The sequence below is a fragment of the Papio anubis genome, chromosome 20 (assembly GCF_008728515.1).
Source record: "Papio anubis isolate 15944 chromosome 20, Panubis1.0, whole genome shotgun sequence".
In the NCBI taxonomy this organism is placed as follows: domain Eukaryota; kingdom Metazoa; phylum Chordata; class Mammalia; order Primates; family Cercopithecidae; genus Papio; species Papio anubis.
The window spans coordinates 31,099,531-31,116,160 of NC_044995.1; the positions used below are offsets into that span (position 1 = coordinate 31,099,531).

At 42.4% G+C, this 16,630-nt stretch overlaps 2 protein-coding genes across 2 annotated transcripts in view; both read right to left on the bottom strand.

The window, feature by feature from the left end:
• LOC103880007 (zinc finger protein 85-like) overlaps positions 1 to 8,960 on the bottom strand; it is a 36,067-nt gene extending 27,107 nt beyond the window's left edge. Inside the window, 1 exon segment of the mRNA XM_031660345.1 lies at positions 8,460 to 8,960. Coding sequence (XP_031516205.1) covers positions 8,460 to 8,462 — 3 coding nt within the window. The 5' untranslated portion in view covers positions 8,463 to 8,960.
• The window catches only part of LOC101014153 (zinc finger protein 708), a 702,618-nt gene that overhangs the window by 353,483 nt on the left and 332,505 nt on the right, over positions 1 to 16,630 (bottom strand). The window lies entirely within an intron of this gene.

Consider the following 16,630-nt stretch of genomic DNA (forward strand, 5'->3'; position numbering starts at 1 on the left):
AATAAATAGTCTACCAACCAAAAATAAAAAAAGCCCAGGACCAGACTAATTCACAGGTGAATTCTACCAGATGTACAAAGAAAGGCTGGCATTATACCTTCTAAAACTATTACCAGAAATTGATAAGGGACTTCTCCCCAGCACATTACATAAAAACAGCATTATTCTGATACTAAAACCTGGCAGAGACAGGCTGGTGGCTCACGCCTGTCATCCCAGCACTCTGGAAGGCAAAGGCGGGCGGATCATGAGGTCAGGATTTTGAAACAAGCCTGGCCAACATGGTGAAACCCCGTCACTACTAAAAATACAAAAAATAAGCCGGGCATGGTGGCGTGTGCCTCTAATCCTAGCTACTCAGAGGCTGAGGCAGGAGAACTGCTTGAACCTGGGAGGCGGAGGTTGCAGTGAGCCGTTATCGCACCATTGCACTCCAGCCTGGGAGACAGCGTGAGACTCCATCTTGGAGGGAAAAAAAAAATCCGGCAGAGACAAAACAAAATAAGAAAATTTCAAGCTAATAACTTTGATGAACATTGATGCGAAAATCCTCAACAAAATACTGGCAAAGCAAATCCAGCAGCACATCAAAAAGCCAATTCACTATGATAAAGTAGGCCTTATCCCTGGGATGCAGGGTTGGTTCAACATACATAAATCAATAAATGTGATTTATCACATAAACAGAACTACAGGTGAAAACCACAAGGTTAATCTCAATAGATGCAGAAAATGCTTTCAATAAAATTTAACACCCTTTATGTTTAAAACCCTCAACAAACTAGGCATTGAAGGTATATACTTCAAAATAATGAGTTATGTATGACAAATCCACAGCCAACATACTGAATGGACACAAACTGGAAGCATTCCCCCTTGAAAACTGGCACAAGGATGTCTTCTCTTACCACTTCTATTCGACATAGAATTGGAAGTCCTGACCAGAGCGATCAGACAAGAGAAAGAAAGAAAAGGCATCCAAACAGGAAGAGAGAAAAATCAAACTATTTCTGTCTGCAGATGACATAATTCTGTATCTAGAAAACCCTATAGTCTTGGCTGAAAAGCTCTTTAAACTGACAACAACTTCAGCAAAGTTTCAGGATACAAAATAAATGTATAAAAATTAGCAGCATTCCTGTACATCAACAACGCCCATGCCAAAAATGAAATCAAAAACCAATTCACAATTGCTACAAAAAGAATTAAATATCTAGAAATAAGCAGGGATATAAAAGATTTCTGGAACAAGAATTACAAAATACTTCTTAAAGAAGTCAGAGAACATTTCAAAATACTTATTAGAGAAGTCAGAGATGACACAAACAAATGGAAAACTATTTTATGCTCATGGACACAAAAGATCAATATCATCAAAATGGCCATACTGCCCAAAGAAATTTACAGATTTAATGCTGTTCCTATCAAACTACCAAAAACATTTTTTTAACATAATTAAAAAAAAAAAAAAACTATTTTAAAATTTATATGGAATTAGCCAGTCGCGGTGGCTCACACCTGTAATTCGAGCACTTTGGGAGGCTGAGGCGGGTAGATCACCTGAGGTTAGGAGTTCGAGACTGGCCCGACCAACATGGAGAAACCCTGTCTCTACTAAAAATACAAAAAAAATTAGCTGGGCAGAGTGACGCGTGCCTGTAATCCCAGCTACTTAGGAGGCTGAAGCAGGAAAATTGCTTAAACCTGGGAGGCAGAGGTCGCCATGAGCCAAGATCATGCAATTGCACTCCAGCCTGAGCAACAAGAGTGAAATTCCATCTCATTTAACAACAACAACAACAAAAGAGCCTGAATAGCCAAAGTAATTATAAGCAAAAAGAAAAAAGTTGAAGGCATTACATTAATTGACTTCAAATTATACTAAGCTACAGTAACCAAAGCAATACTAGTACAAAAACAGACTCATAAACTAGTACAGTCTTATAGACCAAGGCCAAAAAATAGCCCAGACATAATAGCACACACCTATAACCATGAGATATTTGACAAAGCTGACAAGAAGAATGTGGAAAGAATTCCCTATTTAATAAATGGTGCTAGGTAACTAGCTAGCACTATGTAGAAGACTGAAACTGAACCCCTTCATTATACCATATAAAAATCAACTCAAGATGAATTAAAGACTTTAATGTAAAACTTAAAGTTATTTAAAAAAAAAAAAAAAACCCTGAAAGATAACCTAGGACATGCCATTTTAGACATAGAAACTGGCAAAGATTTCATGATGACGATACCAAAAGCAAATGCAACAAAACCAAAAATTGACACATGGAACCTAATTAAACAAAAGAGCTTCTTCACATCATATATATATATATATATCAACAGGGTAAACACACAACCTACAGAATAAAAGGTATTTGCAGACTATGCTACCAAAAAAGTTCTAATATCTAGACTCCATAAGGAATGTAAACAAATTTACAAGAAAAAGCAAACAATCTTATGAAAAAGTAGGCAAAAAACACGAACAGATGCTTTTCAAAAGACATACATGTGACTAACAAGCACATGAAAGAAATATTCATCACTAATCATTAGAGAAATGCAAAGAAAAACCACAATGACATACCATCTCAGACAAGTCAGAATGACTATTATTAAAAAGTCAAAAAATGACAGATGGTGGCAAGGTTGTAGAGAAAAGAGGATACTTATACACTGCTGGTGGGAGTGTAAATCAGTTCAACCATTGTGAAAAGCAGTGTGGCCAATTCCTCACAGAATTAAAAACAGAATTACCATTTGACCCAGCAACCTCATAAATGGGTATAAACCCAAAGAAAGATAAGTTATTCTGTCATAAAGACACATGCACATGCATGTTCACTGCAGCACTATTTACAATAGTAAAGACACAGAATCAATCTAAATGCTATTCAATGGTAGACTGAATAAAGAAAATACTGTTCAGTTGTCATGGTGGTTCATGCCTGTAATCCCAAACTTTGGGAAGCCAAGGAAAGCAGATTGCCTGATCTCAGGAGTTTGAGACCAACTAAGGCAACATGGGAAAACCCCATTTCTACAAAAAACACAAAAAGAAAAACTAGTCAGGTGTAGTGATGTATGCATGTAGTCTAAGCTACCTGAAGGGCTGAGTTAGAAGAATTGCTTGAGCTCAGAATGTTGAGGCCATACTGAGCCAAGATCATGCCAATGCACTCCAGCCTAGGTGACAGAGTGAGACCCTGTCTCCACGAAAAATAAAATAAAACAAAAATTTAAAAAATACATATGGTACATGTACATCATGGAATACTGTGTGGCCATAAAAATGAACAAGATAATGTTCTTTGCAGCAACATGGATGGAGGTGACACCCATTATCCTTAGAAAACTAATGCAGAGGTCAGGTGCGGTGGTTCACACCTGTAATCCTAGCACTCTGAGAGGCCAAGGCAGGCAGATCACGAGGTCAGAAGTTCGAGACCAGCCTGGCCAATATAGTGAAACCTCATCTCTACTAAAAATAAAAAAATTAGCCGGGTGTGGTGGCAGGCACCTATAGACCCAGCTACTTGGGAGGCTGAGGCAGGAGAATCACTTGAACCCAGGAGGGGTTCAAGTGAGCTGAGATTGTGCCACTGCACTCCAGCCTGGGCAACAAGAGCAAAACTCTGTCTCAAAAAACAACAAAAAAAAAAAAAAAGAAGAAAAAAGAAAAAACAAATCAGCTGAATTTGTCTTCACTGGTCATAGTAAAATACTTCTTAATCAAATTTTACTTAACTTTAGTTCCTTCCCACAGACTACTGAACTTTGAGCTACCATCAGTCTGAATAAACATATGACCCCATTTTATATCCCTCCTAAGAACATTCTGACTTCAGGGTAAAACATTCTCTGATCTAGAATCTGATTTTTTAACCCTCCATTTTGCCATTATTCTCCCCATCATCTTTCTTTTTTTTTTTTTTTTTTTTTTTTTTTTTTTTTGAGAGGAGTCTCGCACTGTCGCCCAGGCTGGGTGCATGAATCTCAGCTCCTGGCACTCCGCCTCCCAGGTTTCTGGCTACTCCTGCCTCCAGCCTCCCTATAGCTGGGACTACCGCCACCTGCGCCCACATTATTTGTGTTACAGTAGAGGCCGGGGTTTCACTGTGCTCCAGGATGGTCTCGATCTCTGACCTCGTGATCCTCCCGTCTCGACCTCCCAGGAATGCTGGGATTACAGGCTTGAACCAGCGTAACCTCTCCATCATCTTTCTAACCTTGTTAGCTCCTCTCTATGAAGGAAAGTCTTTGTCTGTCTTTGCAGTCCTTAAATATCTTACAGTTTATACTTATTCCTGTTGCAATACTTATTTGGAACTCAAATTGTTTTTACGTAAATCAAACTTTGTTTTTATTTTACAAAGTCTATTTTTTTTTTTTTTGAGACGGAGTCTTGCTCTGTCACCCAGGCTGGAGTGTAATGGCGCAATCTCAGCTCACTGCAACCTCCACCTCCCCGGTTCAAGTGATTCTCCTGACTTAGCCTCTCGAGTAGCTGGGATTACAGGCATGTGCCACCATGCCCAGCTAATTTTTTGTATTTTTAGAAGAGACAGGGTTTAACCGTTGTTAGTCAGGATGGTCTCGATCTCCTGACCTTGTGATCTGCCCGCCTTAGCCTCACAAAGTGCTGGGATTACAGGCGTGAGCCACCATGTCTGGCTGAAGTCTAAAAACTGCCTCAAAACAGTAACAACTTCATCTTCAGTAAGATGCCCCCAGTTTTCTTCCATCTTAACCTTAACTGCATCTGCCTGTGGGTCCCCAGCTTCCCAGGGTTCTGTAGCTTCTCTCAGGATAAAGCCTTCTTCCATGGCTGGGGTGAGCAGGCTGGGACATCTGCAGGGGAGGCTATCCAGAAAGAACTAACTGGGCCTTTAATAACCTCCTTCTGCAGGCTCAACAGTAGCCTTAGCTTGGAGCCACTGGGCTCAAGCTTTAATATCCATGTCATTCGCTTGGTGTTTGAAACTAAGTGTTTGAAAAACCCTGCAAAATTACTCAAACACAACGTTCATATGAGAAAAGAAAATTTGGCCGGGCACGGTGGCTCACATGGGTAATCCCAGCACTTTGAGAGGCCGAGGTGGGCAAATCACCTGAGATAGAGAGTTCAAGACCAACCTGACCAACATGGGGGAAACCCTGTCTATACTAAAACACAAATTTAGCCAGGCGTGGTGGCACATGCCTGTAATCCCAGCTACTCAGGAGGCTGAGGCAGGAGAATCACTTAAACCCGGGAGGCAGAGGTTGCGGCGAGAAGAGATTGCACCATAGCACTCCAGCCTGGGCAACAAGAGCAAAAACTCTGTCTCAAAAACAAAAAGAAAATTTTACAGTGCTTACATTTCACACCTCAACAAGAAAAGCAAAAACATCTATTCTTTTCAAACAATAAATATATTATTATATTTTTCCATTAAAAATCAGGTAGTAAACAATTAGTCACATGCAAACACTTCTAGGAAGTACCAAGTTTCATCTTATAAAATTTAGCATAAAACTCAGAAATCAAAACAACAGGATAAAGAACAGAAATATTCACGGTTACAAATTTTCCCTGCAAGAAGAGGAACTGATGTTTTCATGAATCCATGTAACTCACCAATTATTTACCACATTTTATTGTGGAAATGTGTTCATTTTCTACAGTCAAAATGGAAGATCTTTCCTTACTCTCCTTGGTAGCATTCTAAACGCTAAGTCTTGGAAGTCTGTTTGAAAATACCTAGCCATAAAAAACACACCTGAGAAAATTCCCTAATTCACTCTGAAAAAGAAAAAGGTACATGAGAATTTTTAACAAAGGAATATGTGATTCGATTTTTTTTGAAACCCACCACTTGTATGCCCTTTGTAAATATTTTTGCACCTTTCAATCTCTAATAATAAAAATCAATTTACAGTTAAAAAACTAAAGTCCATATAAGTGAACTAATCCTTTCAAGGTGACAAACCCAGGGAGGGGCAGTGCTGATTAGAAAACAGATGATGTGTCTAACTCATGTGTCAAGTCAGGCCATCCAATCACTTTAGAGATTCTCCCACCCCATCCTGCTCCCTTAATACTCTATGACCACCCTCTCAGTAGAGGTCCAGTGAGTGCCGTGCGTGCCCCAGTGAGTGCCGTAAGTGGATTTTACTTTGCAAGTTCTTGCACCATCTCTCTGGGGTGAGGTTTTTTTTTTTTTTTCTCCTTTACTTTTTGTATACTATCTTTTTTTTCTACATATATTAGAGAATTCAGGGAGCAGAAATTATTTGTTTTTCTCTCAATATTAGCATCTAATTGGCGGATCAGCAGTGTCTCCAAAAAATGGAAGCTGAGTTGAGTGAAGACAATCTTAACATCTTGAGGGGTTAGCTTTTCAAAGGAAGAGTACACCAGGAATTTATCTCAGCCCCTGGGCATCCACCTGCTCCCTTGAGAAGCCACTTCATACCTCAGGTTATCCTATGATAAAAAATGACCCAGGAACTAATATTCATTAGACACTCTAGCAGACACAGCCATGGTTGATATCTTGATTTATTCACAGACAGTACTGAAACCCAAGACCAGGAAAAAACTAAAGCGTGGCTGAGGACACATGGCCCCATGAAAATTCAAAAAAAAAAGACAAACCTTGACCCCAAAACATTCTCATAAAATTTGTGCCTGGAGAATATCAAAAGAATTATTATTTGCTTTTTTCTCATGGGATATATTTACAACAGAAAATCAATCTTTTTAAATGTGCCATCCAATGCCTTGTCAAAAAATGATTAATGAAATTACGATATCAAAAATGTACACTAAAAGACAAATAGTTAATAATGTGAATTAGGGAGGAGAAGTTGGCATTTGGGATCGTCAGAAACAAATTAGAAGTTTGGTATTTTACTGCGAGCCAGAGTTAGGAGGAATGAGTGGTGTGGAGCAGACTTGAGACACTGTTTGGGACACATGTAAAAAGTGCAGGGGGCAGATGGGTTCCCTGTGAAGTGTGAAAATAGTTAAGTGGCAGGCAATTAACTAGAGGTGGCTCTATTCCCTGGATTCCTACTTTTATTTATTATTATTTTGAGAGGGAGTTCCGCTTTTGTTGCCCAGGCTGGAGTGCAATGGCGTGTTCTCGGTTCACCGCAACCTCTGCCTCTAGCGTTCAAGTGATCCTCCTGCCTCACCTTCTGGAGTGTCTGGGATTACAGGCATGCACCACCACACCCGGCTAATTTTATATCCTTAGTAGAGATGGGACTTCTCCGTGTCAGGCTGGTCTCGAACTCCCAACCTCAGGTGATCTGCCCGCCTTGGCCTCTCAAAGTGCTGGGAATACAGGAGTGAGCCACCAGGCCCGGCCTTGGATTCCTACTTTAAAAAATCTAACTTAAATGTTGTTTTTTTCCCTGATAAATTACTACATTAAGGGAAACGAAATTCTGGCTTAAACAGCAAACAGCTATAAACCGCCAATTAAGTTCTGACTACATAACCAGCAAATCTGTAAGGTCAAGGTGGAAATTAAGAAACTGCGTAACTGTACCTAACCTATTATTGAATTTAAATTTTTGCATCATGCACCTTATAAGTCTTTTCTTCCAGCCCCTCCTATGGACCACAAACTACAACCCATAGCTGGGCGCTGCACAATTTTAGAACTACATTTTGATTAAATTCTTCAATATTTTTGCGGAGACTCCCACGCATTTTTAATAGAAGAAAAGAGAGGCCGGGTATGGTGGCTCACACCTGTAATCCCAGCACTTTGGGAGGCCGTGGTTCGAGACCAGCCTGGCCAACACAGTGAAACCCCGTCTCTACTAAAAATACAAAAAATTAGCCAGGCGTGGGGACGGGCACCTGTAATCTGTTACCCAGGAGGCTGAGGCAGAAGAATTGTATGAGCCCGGGAGGGGGAGGTTGCAGTGAGCCGAGATCGCGCCACTGCACTCCAGCCTGGGCAACAAATCAAGACGCCATCTCAAAAAAAAAAAAAAAAAAAGACGGAAGGAAGGAAGGCAGGCAGGCAGAAAGGCAGGAAGGAGAAAATAAAGAAAAGAAAATAGAAAGAGAAAAGAGAAACTGGGAACCCCATGGACCAAAGCTCTTCCCATTCATGAAATGGCACCCCGAGTCAGGATTCTCCCCGATGACCCTCCCCTGGTCCCTGCACAATCTAGGAGAGACGCGGCGCCGCAGGGGTAGAGCTGCCCAGAAAGGGCTCCAGGCCAGGGCACAGTCACTACCCAGGGAAGAGACAGGACGCCTGGGGTCCAGCTATCAGCGCAGCCGCCATCTTATGGCTGAAGGGGACTGAGGCCGAGCTGGGCAAGGAGAACTCCTGGCGCAGATTGTGGAACTGACTGCGGGGAGGCCTGAGTCCCACCACAGCCTCTTCTCGCCTGTTCCAACCAGCCTTTCCCCTCTTTCGGGATGTCGGACCCTGCACTCTTACCATTTCTAGGCTTCCGGGGGGTCCTGGCGTCTTAGCAGTGGATCTCCAAATACCTGCAGGTCACAGGGCCACAGAGGCTGGGCCTCTAGGAGCAGAGGACACAGAGCAGTGACGACGAGATCTGGAGCTCTGGGTGCAGCGAGAGACAAAAGCCCCGCCATATCCCGGAAGCCGCCCTTTCCGCTCCAGCTGCGTGCCTGATTGGACGGTTTCTAGCCCAGCGTCCCTGATTGGATGACGTTTAAGACCCGTCCCTTCAGGCCCTGATTGACAGAAGATGTGATTAGACGCTGGGCTGAATGAAGAAAGAGTGACGGCCTAGACTTGCAGCCTTTTCAGGCAGGGCTTCCTCCCTGAGCGGAGCCAGGCCCACCCCCAGAGGTATTTGCCTTTAATCTTGTGTATAAGGTTATATAAATTTATAAATAATATGCTATACGTCCATTCACAAATGAAAATAAGATATGAAGAAAATAGATTGGAGGCAAACTTATTTTGCTATTTAACTTTAACCCTAATGGTCAGGCTGTTATCTGATTTCTTCTGTGGTGTGGGTGACTGTATGAGGGTAAGCACCAGTCACATTCATACATGTCTACCTGTATTTCTGCGTTAATCAACATGATCTTACCAGACATCCAACTTTAAATCAGGGGAAAAAAAATCAATACCTTTAGGGTGCCCACTGTTAGAAGGTAACTAGTAATCAACCTGTCATTAAATCCTGGCATCCTGTCTGCACTGGGTGCGTGTATTAGTTAGCTATTGAAGCATAACAAACTATCCGAAACTGATTAGCTCATTATTGAAATGGTCAGCCATTTAGGCTGGGCTCAGTGGGGCCATTCTTCTGGTCTCAGCTGACCTCCTCCAGACATATGTCATCAGCTGCTTGTTGACTAAGTAGCTGTGCTTCTGGGGGTGAGCTTCTGCTTCTCAGCCTGTCAACAGGGACACCTTGCTTTTTCTCATAATATCTTATCCTTCAGCTGGCTAACAGAGGCTTTTTCCATGGAGATGGCAGAATTCTGAAATAAAAACAGAAGCATTCAATACCATTTGAGCTCAAGCCCCAGAGTAAGCACACTGTCATGTTCATAGTTTTCTACTGTCCTAAGAAAATCAGGTCAGTCAGATCTAGGGCTTGAAAAACAGATTCTATGTCTCAACAGAGACAGCCGTAAAAGCACCTGGCAATGGATATAGGAAGGATGAAAAATTGCTACAAGTTTTGCAATCAGTATCAGTCTGCCTTTTTTCTTATGTGGTTTATAGAAGTCTTCTACATTGGCCAGGCATGTTGGTTCACACCTGTAATCCCAGCACTTTGGGAGGCCGAGGCAGGTGGATCGCTGAGGTCAGGAGTTTGAGACCAGTCTGGCCAACATGGCGAAACCCTGTCTCTACTAAAAACACACACACACACACACAAAATAGCTGAGAGTGGTGGCAGGTGCCTGTAATCCCAGCTACTCGGGAGGCTGAGGCAGGAGAATGACTTGAACCTAGGAGGTGGAGGTTGCAGTGAGCGGAGATCACACCACTGTACTCTAGCCTGGGGGAAAAGAGCAAAACTCCATCTCAATAACAAAAAAGAAAAAGTTTTCCACATCACATCAAGAAACTTGTTCAGGCCGGGCGCAGTGGCTCAAGCCTGTAATCCCAGCACTTTGGGAGGCCAAGGCGGGCGGATCACAAGGTCAGGAGATCGAGACCATCCTGGCTAACATGGTGAAACTCCGTCTCTACTAAAAAAATACAAAAAACTACCCGGGCGAGGTGGCGGGCACCTGTAGTCCCAGCTACTGGGGAGGCTGAGGCAGGAGAATGGCGTGAACCCAGGAGGCGGAGCTTGCAGTGAGCTGTGATCCGCCCACTGCACTCCAGCCTGGGCGACAGAGCAAGACTCCGTCTCAAAAAAAAAAAAAGAAAAAAAAAAAGGGCCGGGCGCGGTGGCTCACGCCTGTAATCCCAGCACTTTGGGAGGCCGAGGCGGGCGGATCACAAGGTCAGGAGATCGAGACCACAGTGAAACCCCGTCTCTACTAAAAATACAAAAAAAAAAATTAGCCGGGCGCGGTGGTGGGCGCCTGTAGTCCCAGCTACTCAGGAGGCTGAGGCAGGAGAATGGCGTGAACCCGGGAGGCGGAGCTTGCAGTGAGCCGAGATCACGCCACTGCACTCCAGCCTGGGCGACAGTGCGAGACTCCGTCTCAAAAAAAAAAAAAAAAAAAAAAGAAACTTGTTCAAGGACCCACAGCTACTAAATAGCTGGGCTGAGACTCAGGATCAACTCTGTCTGACTCCAAAGCCCATGCACTTCCAGAGATCAAGCTATAATACTAAAGTAGCTGCCACAGGCCCTTGAAATCCTGGAGAGTGAAAATTCTAAAATAGAAGCCAGATTCCTATTAGATTTTTGCCCATACAGTACTGTTTATTATAGGAAATAATCCTCTCAAGAAATTGCAGAAGCACATGGTGGTTCACACCTGTAATCCTAGCACTTTGGGAGGCTGAGATGGGAGAATCATTTGAGCCCAAAGTTCAAGTGCAGCCTGAACAATCTAGTAAAATCCTGTCTTCATAAAAAGTTAACCAGGCTTGTATCATGGTAGTCCCAGCTACTTGGGTAGCTGAGCCAGAAAGATTGCTTGAGCCTGGAAACTTAAGGCTGCAGTGAGCCATAATTGGTTACATCACCACACTCCAGCCAGGGTCATAGACAGAGACACTGTCAAAAAAAAAAAAAAATTAAAGAAGCATTTTGAAAGGACATAGAGTAATTTGGGAAAATAGCCAAGAAATGAATTTAGAAAATCAAAGAACAACAACACATTATTTATTTCTCATCATAGAAAAAAGTTGAAAACTTTTCAAAGGAAAAAACTTTACAGAAATTATATTTAACAGAGTTTAATTGAGCAAAGAGTGATTTGCACATCAGGTAGACTGTGGATCCAGGGTAGGCTCAGAGAGACTCCAGCGAAGCCACATGGTGGTAAAAGATTTGTAGACAGAAAATTCAAAGTGACGTAGAGAAAATGAAAGTTAGGTACAGAAACAGCTCTATTGATTACAGCTTGAGATTTGTCTTATTAAAATACGGTTTGAACGGTTGATGTCCTTTTATTGGCCAAAATACAGCGGTTGGTACAAGAATGGATTAGTCTGTTTACATATCCAGTTAGGTTTCAGTTTACTATGTAAAAAAAAAAAAAAAAGAGGTGGCCAGGAGTAGTGGCTCATGCCTGTAATCCCAGCACTTTGGGAGGCCAAGGTGGGCAGATCATGAGGTCAGGAGATTGAGAACATCCTGGCTAACATGGTGAAACTCCGTCTCTACTAAAAATACAAAAAATTAGCTGGGTGTGGTGGCGGGTGCCTGTAGTCCCAGCTACTCGGGAGGCTGAGGCAGGAAAATGGCATGAACCCAGGAGGTAGAGCTTGCAGTGAGCAGAGATCCTGCCACTGCACTCCAGCCTGGGCGATAGAGCGAGACTCCATCTCAAAAAAAAAAAAAAAAAAAAAAAAAAAGAACTGTTGACCGAAATCCAAAATTAAACATAAAAGGGGGCAGCTTTTAGGGTATAATTAATTTAGCAATTTCTCTCTTTTGCTCATCTTCTAAATTTTGAGATGTAGACCAAAACTTTAGACAGTAACGTAACTCTGTTACTGTCAAAAATATACTTATTTAGTCTCAAATCCCACTGTGAAATAGCAGAAGTGTGAGTTTTATAAAGTGGAAACAAGAACTTCAGGTTATTATTTTTTATTGTTTATTTTTTAAAAGGTTAGAATACAGGGGACCTCCTTGTGTTGAAATCTGTTTACCGAAGAAAACCAAAACCTGGCCTGTTTTAGGATCTACCTATTTGTTTAAATTTTCAGTTTCATTATATCACATTTAGCATTAGCGACACATTTTAGTTTGGTCTGTTTTGGTCTAGTGAACAAATTCAGTCCACAATGATGGCCTCCAATAATTATGTTGAATAAATTCTTCTTTTTAGTAAGTTTTCACATAGCTCAGAGTGTGACCAAACTTCGGGGCCTCTGTGCCACTCTGTTTCCATTATTTTGGATTTTTATCTTTATCGCTTTATTCATAGGTTATGGAGTCTTCATAGTCACATATGTCTTTGAGTTTCTGTCACTCCAGTTAAAGAGACACCATTTGACATTCTACAGATGACTTCATGCAAACATGTGTAACTTTTGAGAGAATACAGTGCAGCAGAGAGACTACTATTTTGACTATCAGGAGGATAATACCAAGGGATCAAAGCATGCTTTTTAGCCTAGGTTTTCATGAACAAACAACTAAAGTTAAATAGATAATTGTTAGATGGTCTACTTGTTACTAGTTGAAGCTGTCCAGATTCTTGGCATCTGGAACAAATAATTGGACAAAATGCACAAACAAAGCAAGGAAAGAATAAAGCAAAAAAAGCAGAAATTTATTGAAAATGAAGGTACACTGGATCTATTCTAAGATGGCTGAATAGGAAGAACTCCAGTCTGCAGCTCCCAGCGTGACTGATGCAGAAGACAGGTGACTTCTGCATTTCCAACTGAGGTACCTGGTTCATCTCATTGAGACTGGTTGGACAGTGGGTGCAGCCCATGGAGGGCAAGCCAAAGCAGGGCAGGGCAACGCCTTACCCAGGAAGCACAAGGGGTCCTGGGATTTTCCTTTCTGACCCAAGGGAAGCCGTGACAGACTGTACCAGGAAATTCGGGACACTGCCACCTAAATACTGCACTTTTCCATCAGTATTAGCAAATGGCACACCAGGAGATTATGTCCCATGCCTGGTTAAGCAGGTTCCATGCCCACAGAGCCTTGCTTACTGCTAGCACAGCAGTCCGAGATCGAACCGCTAGGAGGCAGCCTGGCTGGGGGAGGGGCTCTGCCATTGCTGAAGCTTGAGTAGGTAAACAAAGTGGCTGGGAAGCTCAAACTGGGTGAGCCCACAGCAGTTCAATAAGGCTGTCCTGCCTCTATAGACTCCACCTCTGGGGGCAGGGCGTACCTGAACAAAAGGCAGCAGAAACTTCCACGGACTTAAACATCCCTGTCTGACAGCTCTGAAGAGACCAGTGGTTCTCCCTGCATGGTGTTTGAGCTCTGAGAATGGACAGACTGCCTCCTCAAGTGGGTCCCTGACCCCCGTGTAGCCTAACTGGGAGACATCTCCCAGTAGGGGCCGACTGACACCTCATACAGCCGGGTGCCCCTCTGAGATGAAGCTTCCAGAGGAAGGACCAGGCATCAATATTTGCTGTTGTGCAATATTTGCTGTTCTGCAGCCTCCACTGGTGATATCCAGGCAAACAGGGCCTGGAGAGGACCTCCAGCAAACTCCAACAGACCTGCAGCTGAGGGACCTGACTGTTAGAAGGAAAACTAACAAACAGAAAGGAATAGCATCAACATCAACAAAAAGGACATCCACACCAAAACCCCATCTGTAGATCACCATCATCAAAGACCAAAGGTAGATAAAACCACAAAGATGGGGAGAATCCAGAGCAGAAAAGCTAAAATCCCTAAAAACCAGAGGGCCTCTTCTTCTCCAAAGGATTGCAGCTCCTCACCAGCAACAAAACAAAGCTGGATGGAGAATGACTTTGACGAGTTGACAGAAGTAGAAAGTTGGTAATAACAAACTTCTCTGAGCTAAAGGAGGATGTTCAAACCCATTTCAAGGAAGCTAAAAACTTTGAAAAAAGATTAGACGAATGGCTAACTAGAATAAACAGTGTAGAGAATACCTTAAATGACCTGATGGAGCTGAAAACCGTGGCATGAGAACTACGTGACACATGCACAAGCTTCAGTAGCCTATTCAATCAAGTGGAGTATCAGTGACCGAAGAACAAATTAATGAAATAAAGCAAGAAACGAAGTTTAGAGGAAAAAGAGTAAAAAGAAACAAACAAAGCCTCCAAGAAATACTGGACTATGTGAAAAGACCAAATCCACGTTTGATTGGTGTACCTGAAAGTGATAGGGAGAATGGAACCAAGCTGGAAAATACTCTTTAGGATATTATCCAGGAGAACTTCCCCAACCTAGAAAGGCAGGCCAACTTCCAAATTCAGGAAATACAGAGAACACCACAAAGATACTCCTCAAGAAGAGCAACCCCAAGACACATAATTGTCAGATTCACCAAGGTTGAAATGAACGAAAAAATGTTAAGGGCAGCCAGAGAGAAAGGTCAGGTTTCCCACAAAGGGAAGCCCATCAGACTAACAGCAGATCTCTCAGCAGAATCTCTAGAAACCAGAAGAGAGTGGGGGCCAATATTCAACATTCTTAAAGAAAACAATTTTCAAACCAGAATATCATATCCAGCCAAGCTAAGCTTCATAAGTGAAGGAGAAATAAAATCATGTATAGACAAGCAAATGCTGAGAGATTTTGTCACCACCAGGCCTGCCTTACAAGAGCTCCTGAAGGAAGCACTAAACATGGAAAGGGACAACCGGTACCAGCCACTGCAAAAACATGCCAAATTTTAAAGACCATTGATGCTACAAAGAAACTGCATCGACTAATGGGCAAAATAACTACCTAACATCATAATGACAGGATCAAGTTCACACATAACAATATTAACCTTAAATGTAAATGGGCTAAATGACCCAATTAGGCCGGGTGCGGTGGATCACGCCTGTAATCTCAGCACTTTGGGAGGCCCAGGCGGGTGGATCACAAGGTCAGGGGATCGAGACCATCCTGGCTAACACAGTGAAACCCCGTCTCTACTAAAAATACAAAAAATTAGCTGGGTGTGGTGGCAGGCGCCTGTAGTCCCAGCTACTTGGGAGGCTGAGGCAGGAGAATGGCGTGAACCCGGGAGGTGGAGCTTGCAGTGAGCCGAGATCATGCTACTGCACTCCAGCCTGGGCAACAAAGTGAGACTCCATCTCAAAAAAAAAAAAAAAAGCCCCAATTAAAAGACACAGACTGGAAAATTGGATAAAGAGATAAGACCCATCAGTGTGCTGTATTCAGGAGACCCATCTCATGAGCAGAGACACACATAGGTTCAAAATAAAGGGATGACGGAAGATCAACCAAGCAAATGGAAAGGAAAAAAAAAAAAAAAGAGGATGCAATCTTAGTCTCTGATAAAACTGACTCTAAACCAACAAAGAACAAAAGAGATAAAGCAGGCCATTACGCAATGAGTAAAGGATCAATTCAACAAGAAGAGGCTAACTATCCTAAATATACATGCACCCAACAAAGGAGTACCCAGATTCATAAAGCAAGTCCTTAGAGACTTACGAAGAGACTTAGACTCCCACACAATAATACTGGGAGACTTTAACACTCTACTGTCAATATTAGACAGATCAATGAGACAGAAGATTAGCAAGGATATCCAGGACTTGAACTCAGCTCTGCACCAAGCAGACCTAATGAGCATCTAGAGACTCTCACCCCAAATCAACAGAATATACATTCTTCTCAGCACCACATTGCACTTATTCTAAAATTGACCACTTAGTTGGAAGTAAAGCACTCCTCAACAAGTGTAAAAGAACAGAAATCACAAAAACTGTCTCTCAGACTACAGTGCAATCAAATTAGAACTCACGATTAAGAAACTCACTCAAGAACAGGCAACCTACAGAATGGGAGAAAATTTTTACCCAATCCTACTCTGGCCAAAGGCTAATATCCAGAGCCACCACAAAGAACTCAAACAAATTTACAAGAAAAAACAACCCCATCAAAAAGTGGGCAAAGGATATGAACAGACATTTCTCAAAGAGACATTCATACAGCCAACAGACACACATGAAAGTATACATCATCACTGGCCATCAGAGAAATGCAAATCAAAACCACAATGAGATACCATCTCACACCAGTTAGAATGGCAATCATTAAAAAGTCAGGAAACAGCAGGTGCTACTGGAGAGGGATGTGGAGAAATGGAACACTTTTACACTGTTGGTGGGATTAATAAATGGATTCAACCATTATGGAAAACAGTATGGCTGATTCCTCAAGGATCTAGAACTTCAGATATTACCATATATTAATGGCATCCATTGCTAGGGGATATACCCAAGGATATAAATCATGCTGAACACCGCGATATGTTTATTGCGGCACTATTCCTAATATAGGGCACCGGATTCAA